We start from the raw sequence: 13,442 nt of genomic DNA, 5'->3' as shown, positions 1-13,442 counted from the left end.
GAGCGAGTGTTTCAGAGCGCGCGTGCGAGAGACAGTCACAGCCCGGAGTGCTGCGAGCGAACAGGTTTAAAGTCAGTGAGGAGACCCGAGCGCCTCCGAGCTGAGGGAGAAGTTCCTGACAAGCAGGACTCGGAGCGCTGACTCGCGCTGTCAGCATGCCTCACCCTGAGGACCCGCGATAAGCACTTCTCAAACTGAGTGAAACCAGCGGAGCGCTGCTGTGATGCTGAGCGCGCGGTGACGGCTCCTTCATCCCACAGAAAACCCCAAAAAACCATCTCGCTAAAAGAGAAAAGTAAGTCATGGCTGCTCTGCGGCGCAAATTCGGCGAGGACTACCAGGTGGTGAACACCAACCGAGGCGCTCCGTTCTCGGCGCCTGCGAGGAAGAAGCGGCAGCGCTTCGTGGAGAAGAACGGGCGCTGCAACGTGCAGCACGGGAACCTCGGCGGAGAGACGAGCCGTTACCTCTCCGACCTCTTCACCACGCTGGTGGACCTCAAGTGGCGCTGGAACCTGCTCATCTTTATCCTCACGTACACGGTGGCGTGGCTGGTGATGGCCTCCATGTGGTGGGTGATCGCCTACATCAGAGGAGACCTCAACCACGGCCACGACGCCTCGTACACGCCGTGCGTGGCTAACGTCTACAACTTCCCCTCCGCCTTCCTCTTCTTCATCGAGACCGAGGCCACCATCGGCTACGGCTACCGCTACATCACGGAGAAGTGCCCCGAGGGCATCATCCTCTTCCTCTTCCAGTCGCTGCTGGGCTCCATCGTGGACGCCTTCCTCATCGGCTGCATGTTCATCAAGATGTCGCAGCCCAAGAAGCGCGCGGAGACGCTCATGTTCAGCCAGGACGCCGTGATCTCGCAGCGCGACGGGAAGCTGTGCCTCATGTTCCGCGTGGGCAACCTGAGGAACAGCCACATGGTGTCCGCGCAGATCAGGTGCAAACTCATCAAGGTGAGGGGGAGTGGGGAGGGAGGGAGCGCGCGCGCTGGCGCGGGCACTTCAATGCACATTCAAACACGCGTGCACACGTGAATGCACGCGCGCACAGGCACACAAACCCATATACGAGCACGCACATAAACACATGCTCAAATGCGCACACGCACTCGCAAAGCTGGACAGAACCGCTGGTTTATTCACGACTTAGAGAATTTGGGTAACAACAGGACATGGTTCGGTCCACTTTTACAGGACAGCACGCGCTGATAAGCATTTCTGTCAGTGGGGCTAATTTTTAACCATAGTCCAAAAAACACAAAAGTACAGAGAGCTGCTGCTTTTATTTACACATCCTATATAAATAAAAAGAATGCGTGGCCACGAGTTAGTGAGATATGGGAACAAGATAATTAAGTCTTGACCACACGTGACCACCATGCGTGGTGTGGCCATGCATTATTTTTGTGAAAACAGGGTGACATAAATAAAAATAATGCGTGGCCACAACTTAGTCTTCTTGTTCCCATGCCTTACCAAGTCATGGCCATGACCATGACTTAGTAAGGCATGAGAATGAGATCATGCCTTATTAAACGGTGCACCATGGTCAAGGCTTAATTATCTCATTGCCATGCCTTACTAAGGCATGGCCATGATTTAGTAAGGCAGGGGAACAAGATAATTAAGTTGTGGCCACACATTATTTTTATTTATACAGAAATGTCACCTTGTATAAATAAAAATTATGCAGGGCTCATTGTCATAACACATAGGAAGGCTGCTGGACTGTGTGGGAACGAGATTCTAACGTGTGGCCACATTGATTTACATACTACACTACATGTGCCAAAAGTTTCTAGACACCTGCTCATCCAACGTTTCTTCCGAAATCCAAGGTTTTATCAGAGAGCTTGTACTCCTTTAGCTGCAATGACGGACTCTAGTCTTCTGAGAAGGCTTCACACTAGATGTTAGAACATTGCTGTGAGAATTTGACTGCATTCAGCCGCAAGAGCATTAGTGAGGTGAGGTACTGATGTCAGATGATCATTTCTGGATCTTAAATGCCACTTCAGCTCATCCCAAAGGTATTCACTTGGGCTTTATCACTCCAGAGAACACACCATCAATGCTTTACATCCCAGTACTGGGGGGGCATTATGCAGCTTTAGCTTGGGAGTGGTAGCCTTAGGTCCATGTGTATCTGCTCCAGATCATCCCATTCTGTTGTGTTCTCCAGAAGGGCGGGATGCCTGGATACTTTCGGGCGTATAGTGTATGATGGCATTCCTGATGTGTTTTTTAGCAGTGATTTTAAATTAGCTGAGAAAAAGAGCCAAATGCAGTGCTTTCACTTATATGTCCCATATGTGTACAGGCAGCTTATTCAAGGTCTGAGCTCCTCTTGCTGAAAAGCAGAACATCCAAAAGACAACTTTCTCATCACGGTATCTGCTTTTGCCACTAATCTAGTGGACTTGCTTTCAGTTGTTATTGCTTAATGAAGAGAGTTAGAGGACGAGGAGCCAAACCACACAGGGTCTTATATACAAGACACACATCTACAAGTGTAAGTTCTCCCACCTTAAGAGGTTGAGATTCTGTATATAGTAGTGGTGAGCCTGATTATACATATAGATTTAAGCTTTGTGCAATGAGCTTGAGTCCAAGTTATCAGATAGTAAGGCAAATTCAGAATAGTTGTTGCATTAATGTTGCTGCTTCAGTGGGTAAACATATTAGTACATACTAGTACTTTGAATGACTATTTGATCAGCAAGACTTGATCGCTGCTTTCAAAGTTGAGGCATTCTGGACATATTTTTCGATGCCATGCAGCTTTCTCAGTTATCATGGAATTGTCTACAGCTCTACTCATCATTCTAAATCTCTTAAATTTGATAGCTTCCTACAAATTGTTTAAAAACTATGGAATATTATCATCATAACACAATGATTTTATACATGTGACTGCACCAAAACTGATTTTACACTGCTGTTCAGAGGGTTTCACCCTTTTCAGCAACATGTGTTTATGCACTTACAGGCTCAAAAATACACTGCTTTTCAATACACTCAAACTCCCTCACACATACATGCTTGTATTTCTGACTTATTGGGGTATTTTAGTACCTTCTCTATGTAACAGTATTTTTTTTCCCCCAAATTTTGAAAACACAGCCATTGTACTTACTATCCAAACCCACTATGTGTCTCCTGAGGTTTTATATGGAATGCAGATGATGGTGAAAGATGATGGTGGATCTGAAAAAGTACATTTTCTTTGGGGACTGTTTACCTTACAACATCCTGCATGTACCGCTCTGCTTCTTACATTTTAGGAAATACATTTTAGGCCAAAACTTTATTTCAGAACTATTGTAAAAGAAGGTCTCAGACTTCAGGCAGTGCACTTGCGACCGTTTCATGTAATAACTTTCCATGTGGTAGCTTTTAGAGGTATTAAACACCTTAGACATCTGGTGCCTGTCCCCACCAAAGTGAACCATTCAGTTGTGGTTAGTTTCTCTAGAATGGTGCATTTCACATCCAACCACTCTCAATGACTTTGTTCACAACTTAGGCAACCAAAACATCAGCTTTGCACTCTTTTAGCCTTTACCAGTGAAAGCTGCAAACACAGGAGTAAAACACACTTCAGCCAGCTGTTCATAATAACGAATGTGAACTGTGTGCATTCACAGGGACTTGAAAGAAATGTTCCACTCAAAAAAGGACGGGCACTTGCCCAGATATTGCTTGTCATTTTTTGTTAAATACCATTTTCTTTTCAAAGCAATTTAATGGCAGATCTAATAAAGTGGTCACTCAGGAACATGAAATAGAAATACAGAACACTTGTCCACCAGTGCTGAGGCAAGAGTGACCGATCTCATGTTCTTGGTCATGCTGATATTAAATCATCCTGCAGGCTTTTAAACCGCACTGACAACAAACGTCAGGAAATACAGGCAGGGAGGCAGAAACTGGAGCATTGCTCGCTGTTGCTTCAGTCAGAAAGCCCAAAGCCCTGGAACCACTTTTACTACGTAAAGAACTTCACAAATAATAACAAACGCCCCCACTGAAACATACAATATATACATCAGCTGTGTTCTTTTTAAGGCTCAGTCAGGGGGCGAACACAGTGCTGATACAGCAGTTCATGACTGCGACTTTAATGTGCGATTACAATACATCACATTTTATAGTTTTATTGATTCTCGACTTACTGACTGGCACCGTACAGCATGCGGCAGTAACCTTAGGTACAAGTGTAAATTAATGAGAAGGATCTTGTTGAAAGCATTTCAAACGTTCATTGTTCTTTTTCTTCTTATTTCTTCTTATTATAACTGACATTACAAACACTGTTAAAACAGAGGTGATTATTTATTGAACACCATCACAAATATGTGATACATGATCAACCTGTTAAACATCATAAACAGCATCCTTTCAAAACCTGGGTGTGTATGTGGATAGTGCATTTAATTGGAGCTATCACATTGACTATGTTCATAGTAAAGTACAGCAGATCTATTTCCAAGGCAGCTAGGACTTTTTGAAGCCTTTAGGGAAATCCCTAACCTGATCTTTTTCTCCACCATTCAAAGCGTCTTGCTGTATGAAAGGTCTGGTCCCATGGCCTTACCAGCTTAAGGCCAGAATCATACAGCTCTTGGGCATTTGCTCTAAAAGTGGTGGGTGAATCCAGGGATCACTCATTCTTTCAAAGCTTCTTTCACAAATAATACACTTAGACTGGCTGATAAAATTGCCTGGGATTCTTCTCGTGATTTGTATGAGCAGTTTCAGTTGCATCCCTCAGGGAAGGGTTACAAGCAGCAGGAGGAATAAGTGTAAGATCACTTTTACTCCTTATTCAATATTATTATTATTAAACCAAAAGGCGCTGTCTTGGAAGACAAATATCTGTGAAAATTGACAAAGTATTATTCATTTTACATTTACAGTATTTGGCAGACGCTCTTATCCAGAGTGACTTACAAGAAGTGCTCTGTCTATCTAGAGAAAGTATCTTTGCTAGATACCAATAGGTTAGAGAAAAAGACAGTCCTGAGCTCAGGTACTGATGCAAAAGTCAGTGTAGATACCCAGAAAAAGGAACAGAGTTGAGCACAGAACTCTGTGCCATGCAGCGCCATGCAATACAATACAATAAACTACAATACACAGTGCATTCAACAAATCTGATTCATCTGATCTAATCATCAGTTTTGCCTGTCACAATCAGCAGAAAGCAGAGGAAGCTGAGCATTGCTCAGGCATTTATTTTCACAAATAGTGCTATAGCACAGGTGTTGTAGATAAGGTTTCAATGTGTCTGTGTTTTTATCAGTGATCGCAGTAGTATAGCTACGGTTAGGTTATAGCAATTGAAAGATCGCCCCTCCCCCTGCCCCCATTCACCGGAACAGTTCAGTCCTTCATTAACACCAGCAGAAAGGAATTCAATTTTTTTTAGATTATTGCTGCTTCTTATTTCTTTGAATGAAGCAGATACAGTCTTTCCCATTGAAACTAGAGATGTTAGACTGAGTTTGTGAATGTGGACCATTTCTTTCTGCCAGTATAAAGTTTCAATAAGGAAAGACTTGATTGCCAGAACACTTTTAATGGATATGCTGACAATTGTATAACACAGGAAAAATGACTTGCATATTATGCACCATATAGCAATGACATTTTGAATAGACTAAACTCAGCCTCGATTGTGTGGATGCATGGAATACACATGATGCATGGTTTTTATCAGTCTGATGGAAAACAAACTTTGTCATGACAACAATGAGCCTTTCAGAGAAAGATAGTCAATTAGAAAAATGAGAAAAAAGTGAATGGAATCATAATCATGTGCTTGAAAGTTAGCAAAGAGTTTTTTTTTAAACTATTTAGAAGTTAGTAAATGAGATATACCACTTTTTTTTTGTTTGTTTTATACTGATATGATTTTGTTTAGCTTTGACAGTCGCCTATAGGTCATGCAAAACCATTCGCCAGGTTAAGCAACAAAACCAACGCTCTGATGGCAAAAGTCTAATGAGTGAGAATACCATCTATCTACTCACTAATTGGTGGCACATTTGTGTGTGGAAACAAGTTAAAATCTTAAGGATACAAGTTGCATGAAATGACCAGGTGTAAACAGCATTAATGTTACGTGGGAAAATGCAACACTTGGGTGATCAGTTCTTCTCAAGATCTGCCTATAATTCCCCTCCTTTCTACTGAGCGTCTTGTCTCATAAAAGACTTAGGAGAGCATTAGCATAACTCATACAGAGAGTCTGTGAAAGAGTGGAGTGACAGTAGGGCTGCATCAGTAGCTGAGCATGCTAATCACACACAACTTCACACTCTGTTCCATGTCAAAATGTGACCTGTGGCCAAACGCTGTCACTCTTCAGTCAGTGACATTTATGGAACTATTCCATGTGTTTGGAAGTGAAGATTCTGGTGCTCTGCCATGTAAAAAGTGGTGCAGAGTTGAGTTTACTTGATTAAAAAAACACAGTTCCACATGAATATAATCTAGTACATTGTTCTAAGCTCCTCAGTTTCCCAGAAAACATAGTTGCATGCATGATTTCTGCTTTAATACTTCATTAAGCATCCAGTTGCCTTAATGACAGCACAAACCTTGTCAGGTAAGCATTATATCAGTTTCCTGTCCATTTTAGCACTGAGCAGAACACAACGTTGACACTCCCAAATTCCAGGATGACAGTTGTGGGGTGTCTGTATGGGACTGCTTTAACAGAGCACGGGGACATTTTGACTAACCAGCAAAATCACCCGACATTAGTCCAAGTTCTCAAATTGGAACAGCAGTGAATGTTGTAATAGGCACGTCTGGCTGAAATGTGCACTCGATTTGTGGAAGAGTGGACTAAAAATGAACAAGAGACTTATGTAATCTTTACCTTTACGTGAAAGCTGCTGGTAAGGCAAGTGGACATGTATCCAAGTATGGGAAAAGAAATCCAAGTATGGGAAAAGACTATGTAAGCTTATATTTCACTCATGCGGAAATTATATACACAGTTGAATCAGATTAATTCAGTGCATCAGTTTTTTCAGTATAGAAGCTCCTAGTCCGAGTTGGTGCCAAGTAGATAGAGGCAGAACGGAGACTGGTGGAAGCTTTAAGCCTCCCACCAGTACCAAGGTTACATTCACAACCATGCCAGAAAATCTGTGCTTCTGAAGCGCTGCAAAAACCCAAACGTTTTTTTGTAGGTCACAACTCTTGAGGAATATGTATTGTTGCTTTCCTGGAGAGAGTGAGTAGGCCTATAGTCTGCACCTCATGTCTCTGCAAATGCGGCTTAAAGCAGTGATAAAAAAATGTTTGCTAACAGTAATGCTAGGATTTTGTTTTTTAAAAGTATACCCCAGCCTTTCCCAACAAAATCACTGTCTGCCACCCCTGTATCATATGGGCAGTTACTGTTGACAGTAGTTTCAGTGCAATACAACTCATAATAGAAGCCAATGGGCAGATGCTGCAGAGGCTGAAAACACTGTGCAAGTCTTTTTCCTGTGCATTAGGGCTGCATTATGTGGACAAAATACCATAATGCAGTTATGTTGTCACTGAGATATGTCTGGCAATATATTCATACCAGTTTCGTAAACCATTGATGTGATGTGGTTAAGGACTCAACTGCATTATTTTGACCATTTTTAGTTTTTTGGGGGGGTTGGTCAGGATGCTTATATCACACTTGGTTGTTCAGACAGCTCATTTGAAGACTGCAACCTTTTTTGATATCGGTATTGCAACTATGTTACATAATACATATCCACAATACTGATAGGGCATTATATCTAAACATATATTGCATTTTTGCAGTAATGACTAACAAATGGTATATTGCGTAGCCCTGTAGGCCTAGTATGCACGTGAGCGTCCGTGTTCTGCTCAGTTCATCCACATCATCACAGTACACTGAGCAAACGGAGATATAGCTTAATGACGCATGGAGTATTCCACAGGGACAGGTACACTGTGAATGGACGCACACACAGGCTCACAGTGAAAGTGTGTACACAGTCTGTAACAGTCAGTGTGCGCCTAGGCTCAACAGGACTGTACCAGTCATTAACCACTGATAAGGCTAAGGAGGTGGCCAACTCGATGAACCATTTACTGAGTACAATGAGGAGCCAGTTATGAACCTAGCATATTTATTCAGCATCAGAATCTCTGTGGTTCGTTCACATGTATGATAAAATGTAAAAGTCTTATACCACATCAGGGGCTGTCAAGTAATTAAAATAATTATTAATCACAATCACATTTGTCTTGTTTGCTCTAATTTGACCCTAAACAATTCTTTTTTCCATTTGTAAAGCAGTGCATTTCAGTAACGCTACATAACAGCACAAAATAAGCTTCATTAGAATAACATTATCACTCTCAAAAGTGCATTATTTTTCTTTATCTGAATGCTGGGTTTACATAAAAAGTTTCACTGAAAATGGAAACCATGTGATTTCCATAGGGTGAATGCAGTTTCCAGTGTACCAGCATGAGACCAACAGTGGCCACATTATCCAAGCACTGGTGTAAAAACCGGTGTAAAAGTGAATATGACATTCTGCCATTATATAAATTTTGCCATACCATGAATACCATGACAAGCCCAAACAGCCCCCACAACAGCCCCCAAGACAAACTAAACATGTCAACCAAAAACAGCCCCTAGGACAAACTAAACATAAGCATTAACAGCTTAAATAACTCTTATAAACTCACCCAACTTAACAGTAGCAATATTAGTACTAGTAATAATGATAATTATTATCTTTACAGTGTTTTGTTATTATTGCTGTTGCTATTATAATTGTTTTCACTTTTTTTGATATCATGGCATCATACCATTGTCGTCTGAATAGTAGAAAGTACTGTGATATAAGTTTGAGTTTGTATTGCCCACCCTTAATTCCAGCCATTGAGTGTGTATATCATGTATATCACACATACAGTCTATGGTTTCATCTCCTCTACAGTTGTAGCCTCTCGCTGTCATTCATACAACTCATGGATTCTTGTTGCTTTTGTTAGTTTGCTGCTTGTTGATTAATACATTTCCTGAAAGCACTGGCATTATTGATATTGCTGGCATAAGCAATGTTTTACATGTGACTTCAGACCTGAAACAAATTCACCATTGCAGTTGTTATTACTTTTATCAAGAAGGCAATCAGTGGAACTTTTAAAGCTGTATTTGGCTGAGAGGCCACAACATAAAAAGAAAGTATTGTTAATAATTTATAATGTATCCTCTCATTAACTCATTTAAGGCTCTTTACATTGGAACTAAGCAATTATTTTCTTGGAAATGATGAATAAATAAATACAGATGTACACCAATGCAGTATGGGGTAATAAATACTCTATTAAGTTAAACATAATAAATATAGTAATTAGCTTTGTAGTGGCTGCAGGTGCATTGAGGAAGTGGAACCAAAACAGTGTTCCTCTTACCAGCACACAACATATCTATATAATATTTTACAAGCAAAATTGCCATATAAATAGTTTCTCAGGTGACCTGTGATCAGACCTGTGTGCAGTACTGAAAGAAGCATCAGTGTATTAAGAAGAGAACAGATACCTGCATGAATCACAGATGAATATCACTGAGCTGACATGTTCTATATACCTGTCAGAGGAGTGAACGGCCAGCAGGATGGCTTCGGCAGCCTCCGCAGTGGGTCCACAAGGAGCTGCAGACAATGGGCCTTATTATCCAGCAGAGAACGAATTAATTGACGCCGCACTTCGGGTCAATGGCACCGGAATTAATGAAGCACGGCCTGTCAGTTAGAAGTGAACAGAGGTTCTTCTCATTTGAAAGACAGAAAGACGGCGAGAGAGAGAGAGCGAAGAAGAGAGCACAAGAGAGATTGATGAGGTTAAATGCACAAAAGAAGTCGATCTCTATCTATGTTAACTTCTAAGAAAGAGACTGAGAAAAAATACAAAGATAACTGGGTGAGGGCAACAATGGTGTGACAAAGAGAAAGAGAGAGAGAGAGAGAAAGAGAGAGAGAAAGAGAGAGAGAGAGAGAGAGAGAGAGAGAAGAACCAAGCTTGAAAGTGAAATGGAATTGAAGAGGTCTTTTGTTTGGTAGTGAGAAAGGTAAGACACTCTCTATTTCTCTCCCTCTTTCTCCGTCCCAGCCTACACTCTAATCTCCGCAGTATTTTTACTCTGCTTTAGGGCTTTTAAAACAGGCCAAGAGTTTTTATCTTCAAAGACCCGCATGCCGAATGTTTCAAGCGATCAGCTATACTAAAATAAGCCTGAGAGCTTCGGGAACAATTGGACAAAAAATATGTGACTCACATTATGTGGGTTATGTAATGGAGGAATAAAATGTTTTTCTAGGAGCGTAAAAGTTATTTGAAATATGGTACAATAACAGAACTCAACCAAAAGCCATAGAGAGGAACACAGGCATAAAACATAATACTAAAGTTGAATCATGAAATGTGGCTCAGTGAATATATATGGGCTGAAAATTGTTACAGTTCCAAACAGACATGAAAGTAGAGACATTGTACAGCTTTGTTTAGTCTGTAGTTGCACCAGATGTCCACTAGAGGCTCTGTTACACCTCCCAATTAATCATCATTACTCATGTCAGCTGGTCTGTGGAGCATGAATCTGTTTTCCTTACACCAGGCACCAGTGTTTGATGCAGAGGAGAGAAGAATACTCTCACCATAAGCGAGTATATATGAGAACTATATTCCGCATATACTGTGTGTATATCATCAATGTCACATCAAAACAATGTAAATCCATTTTTTTCCTGTTTTTTTTTTTTAAACACCATATTCCCTTTATATTTTGTGCCCAATATATATGGAGTGGACCGATAGAAATGGACCAGATTTCCTTGTATTAAAATCTAGTTTAATTTTTTTTTCTCATATAAAGGTACTATTTCAGTTCTAAGGTTTTGTTACAGTAGGAACAATATGTGTGTTTCTCCATTCAGACTTGGAGGTGCTGCCAAGTTGCCTTGTTTTCATATATCTTGGTGTTTGGGTGATTTTCCATGTATGTATGAATACACCATGAAGTACATTATGAAACTTAGTTTTCAAATTGTAAAGCTACTTGAGGGAACACTGTGGAACTACTGTAAAAAAGTCCAATTCATGTCATTTTCAGTCATTTATAATATAATCCACTGGCATAATTCTGCCATTTTGTCGTTTCAGTTTTTGACATAATTTGAAAATTTACATTGTTTGTAAATTTCATGAGGAATGGACCAAAAGAAACAGCTCAAAATGTCTTGGAAAAATTCTGGTTCCATTGACTTACATTAAAAGTAAAGTATGTTTTTACCTTCTCCTGGAGAGTTACCATTCTGGAGATACAAGGTTTTCTTCTGCCCAACAGCGATAAGGAAGAGGAAATTCAAAGGAAAATAAGAGGAGTTTCCACAAGATACATTAAAAAATTCTTATTAAGATTGTTAAAACACCATTAACAATGGAGCAAGACCTCATAGACCAGCAAAACTGTCCCCATCAGATAAACAGCACTTAAAACATTTTAGAGAGAGAGGAGACAAAGTTTTATTATACACTTCTATAATCTAAGAATACCTCAGCCAGTTTGCACTGAAGTTGCTGTAGTTAACAAATAACAAGCCTTAGTATGTAATAAGCCTGGAATGTTAAGAAGTTAATTACTTCTTACTTAATGGCTATTTTGACCGTGAATTCAAAAAGTAAGGGTCTCTCTTTTACACGTTGTTGTATATTACAGCAAAAACCACAAGCAAACGAGTCAACACCCACATGCACACATTCACACATACACACACACACACACACACACACACACACACACAAAATCACACATACACACTACCCCCCTTGTGTGAGTTGTGGTCACATAACTATGCTAATCCTGTAATGCCACTGAGAAGTGAACGCAATTTGAATTTTGAATTTAAAATCATGCCTGGGAGCAAATACATGCACAATTAGAGAGCACTGCTGGGGCACAGGTTCATAACCGTATATGTCCAAGCGTGTGTATGGGTGTATGTGTCTCTTGTTTCTAGACTCTGAATAGACACACCAGATGGTTATCGCAACACAACAAAGGAGTCCTATTCAAACTATTAAATCAACCACACAAGCTCCAAGGAGAGATACAAAGGCCAGTACAGGTTCAGAGCAGCTCAGCTCTGTGTGTGTGTGTGTGTGTGTGTGTGTGTGTGTGTGTGTGTGTGTGTGTGTGTGTGTGTGTGTGTGTGTAATAAAGCCTTCTCCCTCAGATCCGAGCACTGCTCTGACTAGTGTGCTAGTTTTCCTGCCTGATTCCTGATCCTCTACTTCCCAAGAACCTTGACTTAAGATGCTTCTAAGATTCTAAGATGGAAAAATCTCATGCTATCATATACGTCAAATACACTGTACTGTTTATAAGTCACAGATCAGCCTTCATTCATTTCATTTTCAGTCAAAATGGTCATTATGTACAGGTTTAACATCAAGTAAAAAGCAGAAATCATGTATTTAACAGAATATTACACAAAGTCTGAACAACTAAATCTAAGTTTTCAGTGTTTAGAGCGTCTAATTCCCTCCGTCATTACAGCTTTTCAGGAGACCTGCTTTCAGTTTTTCTACACTCTACAAAGTTCAGTATTAAAAGTTGGTTGCATTTTCTTCTCAAATTCCAAATACTTCCAAATTCATTCAGTGATGTTGAGCTTTGAGCTCTGGAGTGGACGGTCCGTTGTGCTGAGAACACCAGCAGCTTTCAGCCAGCAGGTTCTGAGGGTTAGGTTTAGGTTTTGGAATGTATGTGATATATTGCTGTTTTCTGGACAAAACCTTGTATTTCAACTTCTGCCGTTTTCAGTTTTTGACATATTTTGAAAACACCCATAGCCTTTTACACTGTGTGTAAAATGAACACAAACCAAATTAACAAACCAAAAGAAGCAGCTCAAAATTACTTGCACAAACATCTGGTTCCATTGACTTACATTAAAAATAAAGCTTTTTGCCTTCTCCTGTAACATTACCATTTTGGAGATACAATGTTTTGTTCTGACAGCAGCAATATGAATATACACTGCTCAAAAAAATAAAGGGAACACTCAAATAACACATCCTAGATCTGAATGAACGATATATTCTAATTGAATACTTTGTTCTGTACAAATTTGAATGTGCTGACAACAAAATGACACAAAAATCATCAATGGAAATCAAATTTATTAACCAGTGGAGGCCTGGATTTGGAGTCAAAACACACTACAGGCTGATCCAACTTTGATGTAATGTCCTTAAAACAAGTCAAAATGAGGCGCAGTGTTGTGTGTGGCCTCCACGTTCCTGTATGACCTCCCTACAATGGAGGGGCATGCTCCTGATGGCGGATGGTCTCCTGCGGGATCTCCTCCCAGACCTGGA

At 40.5% G+C, this 13,442-nt stretch overlaps 1 protein-coding gene across 1 annotated transcript in view; it reads left to right on the top strand.

The window, feature by feature from the left end:
- kcnj19a (potassium inwardly rectifying channel subfamily J member 19a) overlaps positions 1-13,442 on the top strand; it is a 54,255-nt gene continuing 40,813 nt past the window's right edge. The window contains exon 1 of the mRNA XM_017705624.2: positions 1-968. Coding sequence (XP_017561113.1) covers positions 303-968 — 666 coding nt within the window. The 5' untranslated portion in view covers positions 1-302. The remainder of the gene's footprint in view (positions 969-13,442) is intronic.

Source organism: Pygocentrus nattereri, chromosome 14 (genome assembly GCF_015220715.1).
Source record: "Pygocentrus nattereri isolate fPygNat1 chromosome 14, fPygNat1.pri, whole genome shotgun sequence".
In the NCBI taxonomy this organism is placed as follows: domain Eukaryota; kingdom Metazoa; phylum Chordata; class Actinopteri; order Characiformes; family Serrasalmidae; genus Pygocentrus; species Pygocentrus nattereri.
The sequence above is the reverse complement of the archived record's forward strand: the minus strand, read 5'-3'. Positions and strand labels throughout refer to the sequence as shown.